Source organism: Etheostoma spectabile, chromosome 7 (genome assembly GCF_008692095.1).
Source record: "Etheostoma spectabile isolate EspeVRDwgs_2016 chromosome 7, UIUC_Espe_1.0, whole genome shotgun sequence".
Classification (NCBI taxonomy): domain Eukaryota; kingdom Metazoa; phylum Chordata; class Actinopteri; order Perciformes; family Percidae; genus Etheostoma; species Etheostoma spectabile.
Window position 1 is genome coordinate 5,234,689 of NC_045739.1, and position 21,711 is coordinate 5,256,399.

General features: G+C 41.1%; 1 protein-coding gene across 1 annotated transcript; it reads right to left on the reverse strand.

The window, feature by feature from the left end:
- Positions 1–13,220: 13,220 nt before the first annotated feature.
- Positions 13,221–21,195, reverse strand: LOC116692898 (protein Wnt-7a). Its single transcript, XM_032521483.1, has 4 exons — positions 20,811–21,195; positions 19,991–20,217; positions 17,038–17,309; positions 13,221–14,913 (listed from the first exon to the last, which is right to left on the reverse strand). The coding sequence occupies exons 1-4, from the start codon at positions 20,879–20,881 to the stop codon at positions 14,431–14,433; spliced, it is 1,053 nt and encodes a 350-aa protein (XP_032377374.1). The 5' UTR covers positions 20,882–21,195; the 3' UTR covers positions 13,221–14,430.
- Between the last annotated feature and the right edge of the window lie 516 nt (positions 21,196–21,711).

Genomic DNA, 21,711 nt, shown 5'->3' on the forward strand with positions numbered 1-21,711 from the left:
TTAGCTTAAGACTTAGCTCAGACTAGAACAACAATGTTTTATATCTTATACTTGACATGTGCATATACAGAATGTTATAATTCAAAAGATCCTGGTACCAAATGTACATATCTTCTTCCACTGCCCTGTTTGAACTGTGTATAAGGTAAAGTGCAAGCAACAAACACACAAAGAACCACACACACGTGCCAAGATTCATGCACAAGCACAGGTATGCACACAGAGGGCAGCTCTGAGCCAACAATTCAGTGCAAATGAAGCCCTGCACCATGGCCAGGGCCTGCAGATGCATCTGCTCAGAACCCTGAAAACACCTGTGTACTCAGCGTTAAATGCAAACATTGTAAATGACCAGCCAACAGATGGGCTGCACAAGCAAAAACACAACAAAATGTTTTTACTAGATAAGCTTCGAGTCATCTTAAAAATCCCATGAAACAAATGTCTTTATTGAGTTTTATAATGGTTAGTTGTGCCCATGAAGTGTATTATGATGGTACGGCTACATGACAGGTCTTTGACGAAGGCCAGAAGCATGGTTAGTCTGGCGTTCCAAATCCCTTGGCAATTACTACACATATGGTGTTGAAAGAGGAGTTGTTGTGCTGTTGTTTTGGCTTACAACAGAGCCTGAAAAAAGGAAACAGTCTCATAGATGCAAGACACCTTAAACAGCCAGGCTCAGCAAGTGCCATTGGGTGCAGACCTGCACCTATCTGGCAAATAAAAACAGCAGTTTGGACCCGCAGATGCAGATGTGCCAATGTCCACCATCTCCAAATAAGCAGAGAAACAGCTTCCAATGAGGACAGAAACAGCAATCTGCAATTTTGAAGACTTCTACAAACTTAAAAATACTAACCAAATAAGTTTTTCTTAAAAAAAAAAAATGGAGAAAAAAGACTGCTGCTGTAACATTCATGCCCTACAAGTGGTGCAAATTACAATGGCAATTAAAAAATAGTTCAACGTTTTGGAAACTACGCTTATTCGCTTTCTTAGCCAGAGTTAGATGAGAATATTGATTTATGTAGAATATTGATTTCTTGGCCTGACGAGGTCACAACGTGGAGTCTTGCAACGAATACATAAAAAAGGAAGAGTCAAGTGAATCTCAGGTGCAAAGACGGTAGTATTTTTGGTATTTAACCAACCAACCATCAAACTGTTAATGCTAACATTAGCCGGCTCTATCAATAATTGTTCCTGCTATTGACGCTATTCCCCACATTTTATATCCCTCTGGACTTTTATCACTTTGCTGTCTAGTACAGTAAGCTACTTGTTACTTTGTTTGTCAATGAACTAAGTTAGCACTTGCTTTGTTTAGCTAACATTAGCCTGAAATACCTCTGTTGAGACGCCCAACATTAGTTTGGAGAACAACTGTTGACGGGAGAAATAATCCTTCAGTGTAAAAAAACACACAGGGAGCTGCAGTGTTGGTGAATGATAGAAAATGTTACAGCCTCTCTAGCTTACTGGTTGTCATGACCTTTGTGTGTGCTAGCTAATATAGGCCAGATGACTAGTAGGCTACAGATGTAATTCACTAAGACAAACTGCAAGGTATTGAAGCACACGGTCAAGTCCTTCTAGTTACCCTACCATGACAGGCCATATCATTGAGTCCAGCCTGTTTTAATCAGAGCCTTTATAAATTGATCTGGTTATGATTGCAGTCTTCAGTAGTTGTAGTTCAAATTCTTTCAAATAATAAATAAATTTAGCCCTGCATTCCCCATAGAATATCTAAGTGAAAGAGACATGATTGCTTCGGGACAGTGCACTTCTATTTTGGCTAAACACACACCTGTATTTTTTCTAGGCTTGAGATTTGATACATTTAGTAGGTCGGACCTGCCCTGTTTGGTCATCATGATGCAGTGTCCCTATCTCGGACCAAACAGGTTTGAGTTGAGCTATTACGTTGTACAGCTGGTAGAAAAAGCCATGATCTGTTTGGCGACCAATAACAAGGAAAACAAACGCTCACATTTAGATAAAAAACGTCATTCAGCATCACATAATGTGTTTTATGTCAGAGGTGAAACAACACATGACGTGATGGGTTATAGTGGGACTTGCCACCCCATTAACTTAAAAGAACTGGCACCAAAGTCTGGCACCAATGCAACATTCTGATGGTGTTACGGTGACGTAATGGCCCTTCCTTCTTTTATATATTGGAGTCTTGTAGTCACCATGAGGTTGCCAGGTGGTGACCGTGCCCGCCAAGAAATAGTCTGGTGAAAAGCTTAAAGTGGTGTCAATCTTTTAATCAAACTATCTGCAAAAAAGAGAATAATATATCCCAAAATTTTAAACTATGCCTTTTCTTTTTTTTGCATGGGGACAAAGTAGAACCCAGTTATGTGAAATGTTTTGCATCCCGAAAAAAAGACTAAAAAATAAATAAAAACAATTACGCAGTCTTATTTACTTTGGCATGGTGCTTATCTACCTTGATGACATTTGTTTGTTGGGTGGCCCTAAAAGAGAATCAAAACCTGGATATCCTACTGTGACTATCTACCGTTTGTCAATCTCAGTCAGGCTTTGAAGTCGCAGTTCCGGAATCATTTTGTTTATTATCTTGCGTTAGTCCTCGCTTTTTAAATCAAGTGACCTTGTTATGTGTGAGGTAAATTCATGATGGGAATAGATCTTTCACTACCCAACAGCTTTGTGAGATGTATCACCCCTGACAAAAGAACTTTTGTTTGGTCTGAATATCAAAAATCATGCGTGTGCATTTTCTTCCTGTTCTGTTGACATTTGACGACGTGGCCTTTTCTCTTCATGCACGGAAGTCAATTCAACCACTTTCGAGCTTCCTCCTTACATGATTATTTTTTTTACCTGCAGGCCTATGTTTTCTGAGTTTTCGCTCTACTCTGCCTCATTGACTCTAATATGGGCTTCCTGAAAGGGTTATCTTCAGACTTGTTCCCACAGGAGCTGATGACTCAAAATGATTTCAAAGATGCATGATGAGAATGCAGATCTTTGTGGTCTGAAACAACTGGATTTGTTGTGATTTATCCTACAGACCCTAATCAAAACTTCAAAGACAGGAAAATGTTGCAAACAAGGAACACAGAGGCCTAAGGAAAATGGCAGGACAGCTGTGTTTCTCTCTTCTCTACTTTGTGCAGATCAGAAGCCCTGTGGTCTTGAGGCAAGTGTGTTCCCCAGTCAGTCCACACCCTGTCATGTTCCCTCCCCATTAGATCGGTTATGCAAAGAACAAAAGCTTCTGAAGGCAACTGAATTAGTGTGAAAATTAAATTAAGAGTGACTTCAGAGCACAAATGGCAAATGTTGACTGGGATACAGTAAGGCTCTGAAGTTTACAATGTCAAACATGTATTGTCATAACTTAAAGTAGCTACAAGGAACTTTTAAATGTTCTGAAACTGTTTAATTTTCCATCTGATGATCACAAATGACCTGTAACAGCAAATGAGACCAACAGTGAAAAGAATGCGATTTTTATATAGTTTTTATAGTCACAAAATGATTTACGGCAGGTAGACGACACAAACAGAGCACGCATTCTGAAGGGTCACAAATTTCAGCTTAACACTAGAAAAACCTGTGTTTAAGAATCCTGCCAGGTACAAGGAAGCTGGAGATGTCTTTATGTAAGCCTAATTGTATTTTAGAAGTCATCTGTTGTAGTCATGGCAGATATTGGAACAGAACACAGAAAAGAAGGAAATGAAACTTCGAACAGCTAAAAGGGAGAGTGACAGAAGACGAGTTGAACACCAGAGTCAACCTCAATCGGGCTTTCAACAGATGGAGACAATTACGGGATTGTAAATTATTCAAAACCGACGGGATCGTTTTGTGGTCATGACAGTCTGCACTTATTAACCGGCAATAATCTATTCGTGGTCAAAAGCACTGGAGGCGTGGCTTCATACCTGAGATTTCATCAGCTGGCACAAGGCCTTCTACAAAAACCTTCTCTGCTCTCACAGCCAAGCAGCTGCAGAATGCTTGCAGTCTACTCTTAAGTGGATTTGAGGGAGGTTAATAAATTTTCTGTGGGTGAGCAATGGGCAGAGTTGTATAATGATGAAGAGTTGAGGCTTGCCTTGGAAGAAACAATGTCACCCAAGTAATGATCTGACTTCAAGTGTTTGTTATTTCAAAAGGCATTTTTCCTCTTCAAGGTGCAATCGTCATACAGTTGTGGACTGTGCTGTGGCATGTTGTACTCAATGGAAAACATGGAGAGGGATTTGTTATTGGCATTCCCAGAAATGCAGTCAGTCTGTAAAAAAAAAACACACCCAGAATCCAAAGATAGTATGTCTGGATGTGAAGTTGGAACGATTAGCGATTAGACATTTACTGGTTAAGGGCCTTGCACAAAAATCTCTTCTCGCCTGGATGAAATTGACAGTTCCAGTAGCTATTGTTCAAATTCTTTCAGCATAATCATCAATTTTAGCCCTGCATTCCCCATAGAATAGCTAGATGAAAGGGCCATGATCGCTCCGGACAATGCATTTCTATTTTGGCTAAAAACAGACCTGTCTGTATGGATCTCTAGGCTTGAGATTGGATGCATTTAATCTTTAAAATAATGGACCCTTTAAAATAACGATGTTCCAGCACACAAGAACAGGCAGGAATCACCACATGACATGACGACAGGTATGCCTTAAACTGACTTGCAAACTGCTGTTTTCAGGAATGAGAAGAAGATAAACAAACAAAAGTGTTTACCATGTTTTAATTAGCAGTTTTGAATGTAATGAGCAGCTGCCGAATGCATCTTTTAGTGTCATCTTTTAAAAAGAGGACAATTCAACTTACCTAAACACCTGGGGCTATTTAAAGCACACTGTTGCATTTTGGCACGTTCCGTGCAATATATGCCTGTTAATTCTTGCCACTTGATCAGTTGATTACAGCATGAGACACACTTCATGGCGACCATCAGACAAGTGTAAAACAAGTGCACCGTAAGACACTCTGTTTACCTAACCCAGAAAGTCATCAGGCATCGTGTTGACTGTTTTCTTTGTTTTTACCAGCAACAAGCAGCTGGAGTTTTGATCTTAAATCATTGTGTTCTTGGGTGTTAATGTAGGAGGATTAACCTGCCATCATGGCAGCCCTTTTATTGCCGTTCTCCTACACATGAAAAGAGGCTTCCATGTGCAAATACAGTTATGCAGGTTGGCACAGAACTCTGAAGGAATGTGCTGCTCTTCTTTTTATTGAATGCATAAATTCAGGAAGTCCAAACATTCGCCGACAGCGCTCACTACCCAAGATTATTCTCAGATAGCATGTTACCAAATGTAACTGCGCACACTCAGTCAATCCCACTCACCCATGCTGGGATTCTACCTCTGTCAGTGTGGCCCTCTCTGATGGAATTACTGTCATAGTTGGCATGATGACTCTCTTCAGGTGATAAAAGAGGTGTTGATACAGAAGCATCTGGCAGGCCTCTGAGCTCCCGACAGATTCTGCTCTCACCCAAATCTAACCACAGGCAACATCTGTTTGTGCTGAAGAATAGCCTAGTTAGCTGATATTGTGAATTGCAATTGGATTGTTTCTTTTGCAGAACAAAATATTGATTTTATTAACACAACTTAGATTAATCATAACTTCACCCTGTGGAGGAGTGTTCATACTCACCTAAGCCATCTTCAACATCTCCTCCTCAGCTCTCAAACAGCAGGGTTTTTCCTGAATATGTTGCCCAAGGCTTGCTTTCGAAAGGTTTTGATTGATCACCAGGATTTAGGGAGGAATCTCGCACAATTTAACACAAATCATGAAAGAGAGTAAACCACTGGGATGCTTGTTGCCAGTGGCATTCAGAGTTTTACACGGTTTGAAACAGACTGAAAGAGTACTACCAGTCTTATTTGGGATGTTGACAGATCTGTTAATTGAGATTTGGTTGATGACAGTTTACAAACTGACAGCCGATTTGAATGTTGTGTCAGATTAAACTTGTTAAAAGTTTCCCAGCGTTGGTATCAAATAGACACAAAATAAGAAATTATCATTCACATATACACATATACACTGTTTCTTCGGTATGTCAGAGTTTCCCCTTTTTTCAATTTCACACACACTCACACACACACACGCACGCGCACGCACGCACACACGCATGCACGCACGCATGCACGCACGCACTCAAACACATAAAAGCATGCAAAGACACTTCTTCAGTCTCTGATGTGGCCAAAACCCCTGGAGGGACCAAAGCCATTTTTCATGTAATTACAGAAAACCTGCCCGACTGGCTTTGAGGCAGCTTGTGAAAGGAGGTTTTTCTTACATTGTACAGTACATCTAACTAATGGCAAAAGTTATTTTCAGTTGTTTCACTTTCATTCGTTGGTCCAAATTTGTCGGTCACATCTAAGAATTCTTAGTCATGGCAGGTTGAACACCACAAGTGTGAAATCACCTCCTGAAACTGCTTTCTTAAATAAAGCGTAATTTGTGCTCGTAAAATGTGTTCTTTTGTTAGGTATGGAGTTGAGCATTCCATCTAAGTCTATTTTTAATGGATGACAATTTGTCTGTAACGATTCAACGAGTAGATTTCACCTGAGCTTTGTGTTCTCTTGTCTGGCCTCCATCTTTTATCCTGCACATGTCTGTAGTTTGAGCTTTCAGCTTTGCTGTTCATGCATGTGTTCACGATAGTGGAATTTTTCCATTGTCGAAACACACAAATATATCATCATATGACCCAACTCTGACAACTACAGTCTGCTACAGAGAGGGACAGTAGAGGAAAGGAATTTCCCCCGGGACAGATCAGTACAGACTCGGTGAACTAACGCTGTCTTTGGGGTGTGCGGCAAGCCTGCAGCGGCAACTGGAGGAGGCAGCTCTGAGGTAATGTTTGTCTCTGTCTCTCTTCAAGATAAACCTGTCATTAGAGCACCGATGAACCTGTCACATTCTGACTCTGTTTTCCTTTTTATTTCCTCTCAGTGAAAAAGTGCTGGACTTGGTGAGAATACAGAAAACATTGTGAGCCATGTTACACTCATCTCTCTTTTTGATGTTGGTCCCCGGCTGTGAGGGGGCGACTTTGCATTTTCTCACAATACATTAGCCCATTCTTCTTTTCCTGTGATGCCTTGCTAAATAATTGAGTTGTTTTAGCATGTCTGTGCCCCCAGGGTGCTCATTACTTTAAAGACTCACGATACTCTTGGTACTGCGTTACAGATTTTGTATAAAACTGAGACATGGCTATTCCACTGTTCATCTGACCTCCCTGACTCTGTGGGTGCTCAGGATTTTTACCAATTGGCGCATGGCTTCCCTATCTGCTGCAGCACAGTTGTTTGATGTCTTAACATGTCTCCCACTGCTTCCTTTGAAGGTCTGCCACCTGTAGCAAGCTTCCACCTGTTACAGGACGTCTACCGCTATCTCCTGCCAAGCTTCATCTTGTAAGAATTGTAGATCTTTTGCAAATTTGTTTTTCATCAGCGTAGACATCCCAATTCTTTTGTTTATGTTTTTTGTCAAGGCTGCAATAATTCATGTTTTTTATATTAACATTGGATCACATGACTACTTGTGTATGAAAGGGGTCGCTTGTAGATGATGGACTTTGGAGTTCCCTTCAGCTCTACAGAGCTTTTTAGCATCTTTCAGCACAATGTTTTGCTAAATATCAGCACAATACATACACAAACGACTATGTACTATGTAAGACTATGTAATTACTCTCAAATAATCACCATTGTTTGACAGAATTTTTGAAGAAGGCCCTTAATGGAATGCATCCTGATTCTGTGAGTCTGCTCTGCTGGTGTCTTCTCAGCAGAAACCATCAGGCACTCTGAGGACCTGCTTCCACGTCATCTTAGTTTCTGTCACAGCAGACAGCGCTGTGTTCGGCCTGCTCGTCCTCTCACCAGACACCTGCAGTATCCTTTTGAGAAGCTGTGATTTATGATTGAAGAGATCACTCTGGTATCTGTGGCAACTGACAATGCTTTGGTCGCTTTTGTTCCCTCTTCAGGAGTTGCAGGTGACATCAGATAATAGTCTGGATCATGTTCATCCTCTTCTCCTTGTGTCAAATGTAGGCGATATACATCTATTTCCCTGTCAGTGCATGGCAGGGTCATTTCTTCGGCTGAAAAAGGGCAAGGAATCTAAAGACTTTCTACCAGAAACCCTTCAGGGTGTTTGTCACTGTCTGGCACAGGATCAAGAGTCACTACCCATCAGGCTTTCATTCTGGATTTAACTAGGCCAAGAGGAGACACTCACTAATGAACACCCAGCCAAAGAAAATACCATTTGCATTGCTTTGTATTGTAAAGACAACAACAGCAATATAACATTACAATTACCATAAATCAACATACTGTAGGTACAAAGCCTCTGTAAAATCATTAAAGGCGAGTGAAAGTGATTTTCTCCCCTCCCTCGCTTTCTTTATCCTGCTTCCCTTTTGTCCTATTCTTTATCTCATTACCATCACTGAAGCTGAACTCAGAGCAGAGCATCCAACTGTGTTCCTCTGCCCTACAGACAATCCTCTGACCCCGCGCTGAACTGCTGGATCATCTAGCACTGTCACAGCCTCATCTAGCACTGTCACTGAATGACTCCGAGGTCAGTCGGTCCACATCAATACAATTCAGTTTGGTTTAAGGTGAACTAGAAACTTAATAGTGGTCGTGCATGTATTGTTGGGGAATGAGTGACAAATGGAAAATATCTTCAGAGGAATGAATAGAATGACCTGAGATACCACCTGTCAGACATATCTTCAGAGGCCTTTACCTTGTTTACAGCCAACACTGGCTATTATTTACAGGAGTCAGAGACATAAAACATCATACAAGTGGTTATTACAGTTCATGACATCTGTAAACGCAATTAACCACATACAAAGGCCACTTTGTGACACATACTGTACACACAGAATGTAATTGTGCGGAACGTGTTCAAAATCTTTTTCTGGGATATGCATTTCAATCCAGCAGCAGGGAATGAAACGAAGATAATATGATTGAAAAGGTCTGTGGCACTGACTTCAAAACACTTTTGTCACCAGCATTGTGGGATACATATCAAAAGAAGTACTTTCAGGTGTCTCTTTACCTCTTTTGGGCTGAAGGTGAGGGTGTTTCCATCTCTTGGCAAAGCATGAGTGGAGAGAGGGAGAAGATTAATGCTATAATAGCTCTGACCACATGGTTTAGTTATTTAAACTGGCAGCATCAGCTCAAATTGTTTCATAGCTTTCTGCAATGATACATTTAGAAACATGCCTAGACAGGTTACAAGATGCTAGAGGAGAGTCTTCATTGTAACTCCCTCTGAACTGTTGAGCCAAGAGACGGGAACTTGGAAGCTATGACACCATCAGTAAAGTACACGCAGAATGTTTACCTGTTTGTGCACCTTTCCTTTGGTAATTGGTTGCCTAATATACAGATTTCATTTCAGCACTGTCTCCATTTTCATGCAAGGAAAATATTTCCTGATCAGGAGATGACAAGTGAAGCCTAACACAGTGGTTTATGATGAAGCGGCCGGCTTGTCACAACAACAACAAACAATTAAATCAAAAAGCGAAGCTGCCAGCGCTGTGTGGGTATGGAAATGGCTGTCAGGCTAAGAATGTGGCTGGTTGACTGTCATGACGTCTGATGAAGATCAGTGATATTTCCTAAGCGTCTCTGAGTTTTGCGGGGTTGTAGTGAGTTTGGTGTTTTTGTTCAAAACATCCCGTGTCAGGACGCCCGAGACGTCGGTGGATTACTGTAAGCTTAGCTCAGGTGACGTCTTCTGGAGGAGGGGAGGGGTGAGCAGGTATGAGGGCCCTCTATAACCCTGTTTCAAACCACTCAAACAACAAGGAAAGTATCATATGGGGTGCTCAGATCATTTGAAGATACAACACTACACGCCATCAAAGACAGCTTTTAACACACTCACTGGAAGTTCTCATTACCCCATTTATCAGATGTATTACTGTTCCATGATTACATATTTGAAAAGCTTCCACAGGCAGGTTAAGCGGGCCGGTATGTTCACTCAGATCATTGTAAATGGCTCCTTCAAAATCCCCCCAAAGAGCTGATCCAGCCTGTGTTCTTACCTTAATGCCGCTCACAATACCTTAAAGCTATTTGACCACTGTGTTTACCTGTAAAATCAGATAGACCATGGGAAGTCAGATAGACAGCCCCCCCTGCGAGTGCCAAACTGTTGTGGATCTCTCTTGTGGGGAGTGGATATTGTGTGCTATCTCTGGCTTCCATCGCAGAGTCTCAAACAGCACTCTGTTAAGAGAGTGCATGATTGAGCTCTGCGCCCATGCAGTATCTCTGGAATCACATAAAGACAACCTTGTGCTCTGCAATTTACTGTGCAGTGCTCAGGTGCTTGTGCATGTCTCAACCAGAGGAAAAACAAAAGTATGACTGACATAATCATGTGTCAGAAGATTTATGGTCAGAGAGAGCGAAGGGGAGAGAAAAACTGGAGAGCATAGTTTCTTGCTCCTCCTCCTCCTCTTTCAAATTACTGTCTTTAGTGCTGTCCACTTGTTTGAGTGAAACGTTGGAAGTTGTTGAAACAGAGTAGCTCACACACACACACACACACACACACACACACACACACACACCACACACACACACACACACACACACACACACACACACACACACCACACACACACACACACACACACACACACACACACACACACACACCACACACACACATACACAGAGCCTTGAGTCAATAAAGGCCCTGTAAAATGTATGATTTAACTGTGAAATTATGAGTCATTTCCTTCTTCATTGGTGGTATATTTTCAGTCGTCTTTAGAAGTAAACACAAGATGCCATCTATGTTTCATGGGTAACTGTAATTCTGTGAGTATGTGTCATGCAGACACAAAAAAGAAAAGAACAGGTAAGACTGTATGGAGAAATGTGATCCCTTTGTTAGTTGTACTTAGTTTTAGCTTTATGAGATGAATTGGAAATAAATCCTGAATTCTATCACTGGTTTCAGCAAATGTCTTTTTAATTCTGATTCCATCTATCAATCTCATCATCAACGCTGTCAAGGCCGATCTAATGATAAAACAAAAAGCAGGATGGATCTTGCTTAAATATGTGTTAAAAGACTCATTGTTGGCTTTGACATTAATTGCTGGCTGGAGCACACTGCCGGGCCGCCCTGATGTATTGGGTCATGGGAGCAGATAGGGAAGCTGTGGCAGGCCTCCAGTAATAACACAGGGAGTGAGCCAGACTACCAACCATAAATCTGCTGCTACCACCAACTACTGCAGGTGATGGGTGAGTATGTGTGTGTGTGTGTGTGTGTGTGTGTGTGTGTGTGTGTGTGTGTGTGGTGTGTGTGTGTTCTCATAAACAAAACTCCAAAGGGTAGTGCAACCCCACTTCACAGCAACATGGATATTACACCCCTGAACATTTTGGCAACCCTTGGTCCTGTTTATGGAGAAACACAGCTAAGAGTATAATTAGCTTTTCAGTGATCCTGCAGGGTGTCTGACTTAGGCTGTGATATCAAAGAAGGTGGTATTTTGTGCTTGTGACTCAATGGCGATGAAGTGACTGTGGCCTCTGTGTGGTGGTGTTTTTACACCTGACTGGAAAACACTGCAGGTGGATTAACTAGAACAGTGGCTAAACTACATTGTTTGTTTAAAAAAAAAAAAAGACGTGTCATGCTGTAAATTATAGCATAGCAAGTTTTGATGGTGTAACTGATGAATCTGCATTAGTAGAACATAAGGGCACCTTGTAACCTTAGACCACCACATTCAAAAGTATCTACACAAACCTGGGGTTTTTACCCGCAAGTGAAGGTACAGTACATAAGTGACACATACAAAGGATTCTAAGAGGTACGTTGTTTTGTTCACGAGATAATGTCATGTGCGTCTTACACACAAAACTCTAGTTTAGGTATAACCAGAGCTTTTGGAGCAGCTGTCTTTTCTTATGCGCGAATCTTTTGTATCAATATTATGAAAGCTGAAAGCTTTTGTCAGACAGAGACAAGCCTCTGTTATTATCCCCTTCATGCCCTTTTCTCTTTATTCTGGACAGATTGTCACTGCCAATGACACATGATAGGGCTAATCTACTCAAAATTAAACCTGAATTCTCAGCTTTTTCTGTGGGGAGAAAAAAAAGGTAGGTTTTGCAAGGAAAATGCCCATGTGGGAATGTACTAAAATAAAAGCACAGGTGAAAATTTTACAGGCTACATTTGTCAATCCCAGGAGATTATTGGGAGCAGGTTTTCCGTCAACACCTCGGGCCTGTCTCCCCACTCCACTTCCAGGCCGGTGAGAGTGGAATCTGTAACGACTGTGGGCTTTAGCATCGTTAACATTTCCCTGACATGTCGGTCGGCCTCTCTTGGAGACTGCCCTGCATTTTCTCTGCTGCACTGGAGTTGTTGTAGCAACTAGTGGCCCAGGAGTGAATGAAGCAGATGTGCGAGTCATCTATCACCAGACAGCTCCCACTCCCCCGGCTGAGCAAGTCATCTCCGTGACAGTCTGCCCAACCAATCTCATCAATTACTCCGGTACCCTACCATTAGAACACAAACACTTTTCTCCTCTGACACATTCAACTGCTTCCCAGTCTGCAAGATGGGCCCTCAATTAAGCCTGAATAACTTTCCACTCTCAAAGGACATCGCTCTTTCTGCAGCCCAGTTTTGCACACATTGTTCTTGTAGGATAAGCACTTTGAGAACTGATTTATCTCCATGGTGACCATTTGAATTACCATATTTGAGAATATTTATCCCTATTTTATTGCCTGATGATGATGTAAACCACAATGTAGCTACCATTAATAAAGATTTACATTTATGTTCATTTGAAGATGTAAGTAATGAATCTAACGGTTATTTGATTCCTTTATAATGAGCAATTAAGGTACTATTTACATTCAAAAAACGGTCGTTGGCAGTTTTACGGGCAAGAAAATGTTAAGGTCAATTTTCTCTTTTTTTTTCAATTTTCATAGTTATGTACTACCTATTTCTTTGTAATATACTAATCTAGCCATTTGCAGCTCATTGCAACTGTAAAAAACAAAAACTCCATAGTTTCTTTGTTGATGTTATTCCCATGTTCTTTTGTCATAATCAGACTGAGACCTGGATGCAGGAGGAAGCAATAATGGAAATCATTTCTTTTTAGTGTTATTCTGTTCCTGTATTTCATCAGTAGTAGTCATGAAACGCAGTAAACACAGACACATCTAAACAGTTTCTATCATTTACAATATGCAACTATGGCAGTGACAGACAACAGCGGCCAACTTACTTATATCAGCTTTTTTCACAGGTGTCAGAGTCAAAACTTGACATTGAATATGCAAAATATATAAATAAGACATTCATATAAAAATAGGCTTTTACAAAATATACTCTATGAACCAATATTTACCAAAAGTGGAAAATGTGCCTGTGTTTTTGATCAGTGAATAAGTCCTGTTAAGCTAAATCGGCTTGAAGTAAGCAATGCCATTGAAGACAGTCAGTAGAGCGCACAGCCTTCGACCTCAACAAGTGGGATTCTCTAGACTAGCAGCAAAAAGAGGGAAGACAAACTCATGAGAGGGTCAGAAGGTCAATGTGAGTAGCCTACATCCAGTTTCATCTGGAAAAAGCATTATTCTAAAACACTAGGCAGATTCCAATCCAGTGTTTAAACAAGTGTGTGGACAAGTTTTGATTACCTTAATAAACTAAAACCCAACATTTAGTTATTTTTGATCCATAATGGACAAAATCAGTAGTTTTTTTCTTTATAGAATAAATTAATATTAATTATTTTCATTCTCTAAATACAGTATGTTAAATATTCCAAATGGCTGTGTCATTTCATCTGCGCACAGAGTGAGAACTACAGCAGTGTGTCCTGTCCAGCAATGGTATCCACCATAATGCATTTGCATAGTCCATTTACTAAATGTCCATATAGCTTAAAAGTCTTGAAATTTTGCTTTACTGGCACACACTGTGGGCACCCGCTCCCACATGCCAGGGTACACAACGAACACAACAGTCCAAGAAGAGGGGTGAACAGCTTTGTGTGCAAAAGAATCATGACTCCCCATCTTCATCTCACTGTTTACACAGTATAGTAGTTCCTCGTTATGTATGAAAAGACTGCAATAACAGCCTTCTTGTAAAGTTTGACCGTTCCAGTTTGTCCATGAAAACACAAAGACACGAAGCCACATTCTCACTTACATCATCAGGCACACACACGCACACACACGCACACACACACACACACACACACACACACACACACACACACACACACACACACACACACACACACACACACACACACACACACATATCCAATAAATATTCTCATTTGCATGTGTACACCTCTGTCCTCTCACTGCAGGTGTTGCATTTAACATAGCAGCACCACAGGAACTTGCAGTTGCACTGCCAGACGCGGGAGTACTGGTGTGTGTTGTATCCCCGGCCGCAGCACATCAAGTCACAGCCGCTGATGTGCTGCGTCATAGTCTTGTTACACACCCTGCCCTGTGTCCCCAAGCTCCCCGTCACAAGGTCCGCCTCACAGTAGTTGGGCGACTTGTCTATGTACACCAGGTCTGTATCCATGGGCTTCCGGTAAGAGTAAGGCTTCTTGATCTTGAGGAATTTAGGGCGCTTGTTGCGGCTGGCTTTGATTGGCTCCACGTGCACAGCATGGGCATACTTCTCCTTGAGAATGTAGCCCAGCTCGCGGAACTTGGGAAGTGTAGTCCAGCAGGTTTTGGTGGTGCAGGAGCCTGAGACACCATGACACTTGCATTCCAGTCGCATGCTCTTCTCCAGGACCTAGACACAGAAAAACAACTTAGTAACATGGTAACAACTGTAAAAACACTCCAGTGATGAGTGATAAATACACTCTGATGATAGGTTAATAACAGCCATAGTAGATTATTAAAATCAATTACCATGCAGTTTACTATAATAATGCCTTGCTTTTATCTGAAAGAAATATGATTGTGTTTATATTTATGTATTTATATTTTCCACAATAGAATTACGAATCATCCTATGTCTACGTACAGACATAGAATGAACCCCTGGTGTCTCTCAAACTCTCTTAATTCACATTTCAACTCTTGCACTTCAAGGTAAATGACAAATGTGCAACTTAATAACAATGTGACTGACAAATACAGCATGGTTGGGGATTAAATACAGCCCTACCACATAACTGTGTGATACCACATAAACAGAAGCCAAAATAATGTATCAGATTTCAGTCTGTGTGTGTGTAGTTATCACACACAACACGTAAATGTCAAGAGTGACTGTACAAGGCGCCGAGTGACTAGGATTACTGCTAAACCCCAAACTGATGACAATGAGAAGTGCCATTGACTGAAACTGGAATTTTCTTTAGCAACAAGGTCAATTGCAATTTCCTTTTTTCTAAAATGTTAGGAGTTTGGTATGCGATATGGTCTCCTAAAGCCATTGACAAGGTATTTATGCCTCCATGTTCTTGGCAAGTGAACTGTAACAATAAACCCCAAATACAGACGTGGTGTGAACAAGAATCGAAAAAAAAACCCTCTTCCTTAGCAAGCCACTCCATAAAACCCTTGGCTTCAACCCGTTAATCCATCAGTTGTTCTGTGACCAACACTTGTGACAGCTTTTGTCCGGACGTCTGCGACCAGGGAGCTGTGAACAGCGCTCCTGCTCAGTGTCACTGCTTTTGATTAGCATAAAAAAGGAGGAGGGGGTTACTATCAAAACAGAGAGGCCATTTATTAGCAAAGGGAAGTGAAATGAAATAGCAAAGTTTAAATCCACAAGTATAGTCTTTTTCCTGGGAGGCAATTTAGCTGTCCAGATAAGCCAATTTGAATTCATAGTGCACATAGAAAATGATCTACTGGGTACGATTGTGTGCGAGGAGGCTTTTCAGCCACTGTGGGGATGGACGTGTTAGTTGTGGGAATCAGGCTATTTGGCACACCGAGAAAGAGGGAGAGAGAGAGAGAGAGAGAGAGAGAGAGAGAGAGAGAAAGAAAGAAAGAGAGAGGATATGAGTTAAGTTGGGCAAAGCTGCTTCTTTATTCTTCTAACTCCAACCTCACTTTAGCTGTTTGGCACATTATTCCACTCAATCTCTAACCTCGAGACTTACTGGAGTCTCTTTGTGACTTTGCAGTGTTCTGCAGCCATGCATGCAGAAAAGCCATTGAATGAGCAGGTCAACATATCATGAAAACCCTCCTTTTCCTCATTGCATCATTGCATTTCGTTTTTATGTTGTATGAATGTCCTCTGTAGCGTTTGCATTAGGGTCCAACAGTAAAGAAAAAATCGCATGGTACATTTAAATTAAATAATATATAAGGAAGATCCAATTTGGACCTTATGCGTAATGACTTAATCAAAATTGTGATTAGAGTTGGTTTGCAAGTGAAGTGCATATCACTAAAATCTTCTATACAGCAACAGAGACGCACTAATCAATGATGATAACCAAACAGTAAACACCCCTGTGTTACAAGTACAAGCACATTGCATCTAATGTGGGTTTATGATGCCAGAGACATTGTGGGTGGGGATTGTCATGAAGGTAACTGTATTCTGTCCCAATGGTGCCGATCCCATGGGGAGGGGAGGGGGGTTTGGTCTAATGCCTTTTTGTACAGTGTCAATCGGTTTTCAGTGCAGAGATCTGGGTTGTAATCAAACCCTGCCAGTTAAAGGTCCCTTAAAAGCAGCCTGCTTGTTCAGTCTTGGCAAAGTTCACCCACACCACATCATCGCACTTATAATAGTTACTGAGGGCAGCATTAGACTTAGAAAAAAAAACTTAGATTATCTTTTGTCTTATTCTTTGTGCCTTTAAAGAATTGAAATTTGGAGAACAATTCCATGATCTTTAAAGTCATTGTGCCGAATGAGGAGACCCACTTGCTAATCACTTACCTTGCGTCCCACCTCATTATTATGGAGGTTCATTAGTGTCCTTGCATTCTGTTTGACTTCCCGAGCGTCGATAAATACTTTGGAGAAGCCCAGGCCGTAGCTGATGTCTGCCGAGCAGCCTCCCCACTTCCAGCCCTGGTCTTTGCTGTAGTAACCCTGCTTCTCCTTATCACAGCTACAGTCACTCAGGTTACCCTGTGTACAGGCGGCTGTAATGGCATGGGCCACCCCTGCCGCAATGATGGCGTAGGTGAACGCAGCCTCTTTACTGCCTAGTGGAGCAGAAAAAGAGGGGGATGAATAAATATGTTGCAGGTATACATTGCTATATTTTGAAATGGAGAATGTCATGGTGTTTCTCCTCAAGTTTAAGGGAAATACAACAAGTACGTAACAGGAAATAAATAGGAATCGGAGATGAATCATTAACAGTATGTGTGCTTACATCACAGTCTTGCTGACATATCACTCAAGGGCTGCAGTGTTTTGAAACCTGACCTGGAAACTGTCCTGCCCATGAACCAAAAATGGACACTGGCAGCATAGTCAACAAAGCAGTATGAATAAGAGGGTTGTCAGAAAGGAAGGGCTATTGATCCGCTCAGAAACTGTCACGTTCTGTGTAAACTCATAAGGCACTGACATCAGAATCTTCATTCTGCCGTTATCTCACCCAAGTCCAGCTAACAAATCATTTACACCCACACGGAAATATCGAGGAATAACTAAAGGTTAATATCCGACATGATTCATATAGACAAATCCTCAAGTTCTCAAGTCGAATAATAAGCGAGAGTCTAATACATCTTGATTCAAACAAAGCAATACTTTTCCCTTCTAAAACAATGTAAAAACAGCCCATGGTGTAATAGTCATGAACATGATAAACGAGTAGTATGTTTTTATTTTCAGATCTTAGATTTATTATCATGCAAATAGGAAACTCTTGGTTATAACGCACTACATCATATCTATGTGTAAATAAACTCCTCTTGTCTCTATTTGTTCAAAACAAACATACCGTGTTCGTGTTTCCTCCTGCCACCCGGTGCACTATGTAAAGCTGCCATGTTTTTTGATAAACATCTTGGATGGGTGCCCATGCCATTGAAAAAAAAAACTGATATTGAGGCATCAATTATGTGGACGTTTTTATAGACTTAATGGGCCCCGTGCCAAAAAAGAAGGTGTGTCAGTTAGTTCAGACTGCACCGTTGTTAATTTTTTCCCCTGCAGTTCTGAGTGCGTGAGTTCACCACAAAGAGATGATATGAATTCTTCCCTAACCTTCCAATGAGAGATGGAAGGTATTAAAAAAGAGAGTGGACAAAAAATTCAAACGCCTCTTTAAGTTGAACTAGAAGTGCCAGTTCACTGTTCTTCTGCCATGTTTGTTTCTCTTTCATCTCTGCAGAGTCATGCACCTCTCAGTATCCCGCCTCTTTATATGGACCTCATCTCATACAGCTTAGTGTAACTACAAAGTTCAAATGCAAACACAGTTGAGGCCTAAAATGGCTCAAAGCTGATGCACCTTGCATTACCAATAAGGATTATGTCAGTTCACGGGTCATTTGCTCTTTCGCTTAAAGAACAATTGCGAGCTCCATAGCTCCACTCAGCCTGGGCATCAACAATGGCATTCATTTACAACCATTGGCCTTCTATGCTATTCTGATCAGTGAAACCAATCTATTTGATATGGCTGTCCGAGCCATAGACTTAAACTCCTGTCTTGGAAACACAAACCAAGACTCTTGATGAGCTAAAACCACTCATTCATAAAGGAACAGATTGTCAAACTGTTTTCAATTCAACAGCATGAAGAGATAATCCGTTCTTTCCAATAGCAGCAGGCAAGATGGCCTCAAACAGCTGGTCCAAGCTACTGACCATTGCACAAAGAGGTATTTGGATTTTTTGTTTAACATCAACAGTTCTTATAAAACTAATCTACAACTAAACTACTTTTCACTAAATTACAATCATTGCAAGGTTTTTATCTAAAAAGTTTTACAAAGCATCATCTGTTATCAACCTACTACATTCACTGTGGCCATAAAGGCATCATTAGACAAAAGATCATTAAACCTTGTTAGGTATTCCTGCCATTGGTATCCTGGATATCCAACCGTCATTGATCCATTTAATCAGTTCATAGTAGCCAACAACAAAGCCACAAAACTCCAGCCGTAATTACAACATCCCCTGCAGTTCGTCCATTCTCGAAAAGGAGGCTTTTGTCTCAGCAGTACGAATATTAATTTGAACTCATTTGTTTCTCTAATTTAGTACTTTCAGGTCTTGCTTTCCTCTTGGCTTTGCCCCACTGTAACTTATACCCGTGGTAAGATCTACGTCCTTACAGTGAGAGCCACAGCACCCATCACTAGACAGGATAAAGAACAGAGAATATGTGTCTCCAGAGACTCTGCTGGGCTGAAAAGAAAGGCTGCCAACAGTCACAAGAGCTTTGTTACAGTGCTGGCTTCAGATACCTTTTATAGAAAAGACCTTCTCAATGAAACGTTCAGAGAAAATGACACTGACTCTTTATGGGATACTCCTTATACTATGAATACAATAATGCAGGACAGATGACATTCTGGTGCAGGTTTTGGCTGGAGATCAAGAGCACCAGCTTTGAGATTATATTTGGTAAAATGAGGTACATGATGCATGTGAAGGTCATTTTTTTTATTTTTCAAAAACATCGGATAATAATTTAACTTTTTGATTCCCCTAAATAAGGAAATTCTGTTTTGCACTGTGTTTTGGGAATATTAACCATTATGGAGGGAAATCACAAAAGTGCCAGAGATATGATTACTGTGCGCATTTTACGCACAATGCGCATGAATACCCATTGTGCAAGGTGATTGACACATTGTGTTTAATGCTGGAGGAAGACAAGTTTCAGACTGTAAACAAACGTTAACAGACAGCAACATACCCACTTTCAACTCTTTTCCGAAGACTGTCCTCTCTCCAAGCGCAGAGCAGTTCCAGCGCCCGTTTTTGAACTGAAACTGACACTCGTTGATGCCCATTTGGGCTCCCTCTCCGATGACGATAATGGCATCGGGGCGACTCTGGCAGATAATCCGTTGTCTGGGGGCCAAACCGGGGATCTTGTTACAGATTATGCTCGCACCTAGAGCCACCACCGACGAGAAGCCACTGTGAATGGAAGATGGATATGACTGAGAAAAAGTAGCCATCGACCATGCAGTTTCCAATTTTAATATGATTGGCTCTTAGTTAGAGTTTATTTTTAATCTCAAATGTACAAAACATTTTTTTTTTTTTTTTAAATAAAAAGCATATTTAGTTTAATAAATAGTAGTTAATGATCATAACTCAATTACTATGTCCGCGTAAATACGCTTCTTTACTACGACATTTGCATTTTAGCAGAATTGTCATCAAAAAGATTTTGTTCCACTTCAAAAGAGATTCTTTAACATCTCAGAGCTAAAATGCTCATTTTTATAAGTTGTAGATATTTTTTAATTATTATCATACCGGTATGATTTTTTCCCCCAGCCTTTATCATAAAGTAATGCCATTAGCCTAAGTGATAAGGACGCAGTTGCCACGAGTCCAACTGGACTTAATTTGTTTTCTTTCGTAGCCTATGTAAAATCACCTGCCTGCTGTAGGGCACACATGGGATACGATAGGCGCTTGAAGGACAAACCACAGATACCAATGTAAAGTATTTTGTGTTTGAGAATAAAGGACTAATGTGAAGTCAAATAAGCGCAGCTCACCCAATTTTTAAATAAACAATTCCCAGACAAAGTAAAACTCTTAAAATCCAGCGTCTTGTTCTCCGACTCATTGCGGCCCCGCACTCAGTTTCATGCAACGATCCGAAGAGCTGATGAATAACTCGGTTCGCTTATTCTCCGATCGATCACAGCCCAGGTAACTCCAAAGGAACTCCAAAATGACGAAAAGCATTTAAAAAAAAACAGTAGACGGTCGGGAAAAACTTTTTTTTTTACAAATTGACGACTAGTGTATCATCCAAATTCCCTTTATGTGGCCCCCTTTCGCTGGGCCCTCTTGTCATTGCGAGGGTGTCACAGGTAACTCTTGGTGAGGTGAGCAAGTGCGATTATCTCTTTCTCACAGTTCCTCTGCTACCCGCAGGTCTTGGTTATATATCTGGCTCATCTATCTGGGGCGTGTTCACAGGAGACATGGGGCCCTGCTGAAGAATCCCGCCAGGGCTGAATCTCACACACACACACACACACACACACACACACACACACACACACACACACACACACACCACACACACACACACACACACACACACACAAACACGCACACACACACACACACGCGCGCGCACGCATGGACACACAACACACACACACTCCGTTGCAGTGAGTTCACCTTGACTGATTGGGATGACGTTTTATTTGGTCATTATGAGCGGATCAGGATTCAACGTAATACGGACATACGCTTATTTCTACGCAGATATTACTCACTTGCCAAAAATAAGCATAACAAAAAGCTGCGGATAAACCATGTTAAGACAAAACAAGTAAGAAGCATTGCCTTTTATTTATTTATTTTTACTTCAAAAATAGACTGCGTTTTTATTTAATACATGCATGTAGTTACTTTTTTCTAAATCCACTTCTTAGTAACGCA

What these genes read in the sequence shown, in the direction of transcription:
- LOC116692898 (XM_032521483.1), bottom strand. Translation starts at nt 20,881, where the DNA reads ATGAGTCGGAGAACAAGACGCTGGATTTTAAGAGTTTTACTTTGTCTG. An exon ending in CGGAAAAGAGTTGAAAGTGG is followed by an intron (nt 17,310 to 19,990) that starts GTATGTTGCTGT and finishes CTGCTCCACTAG; the next exon opens with GCAGTAAAGAGGCTGCGTTC. An exon ending in ATAATGAGGTGGGACGCAAG is followed by an intron (nt 14,914 to 17,037) that starts GTAAGTGATTAG and finishes TTCTGTGTCTAG; the next exon opens with GTCCTGGAGAAGAGCATGCG.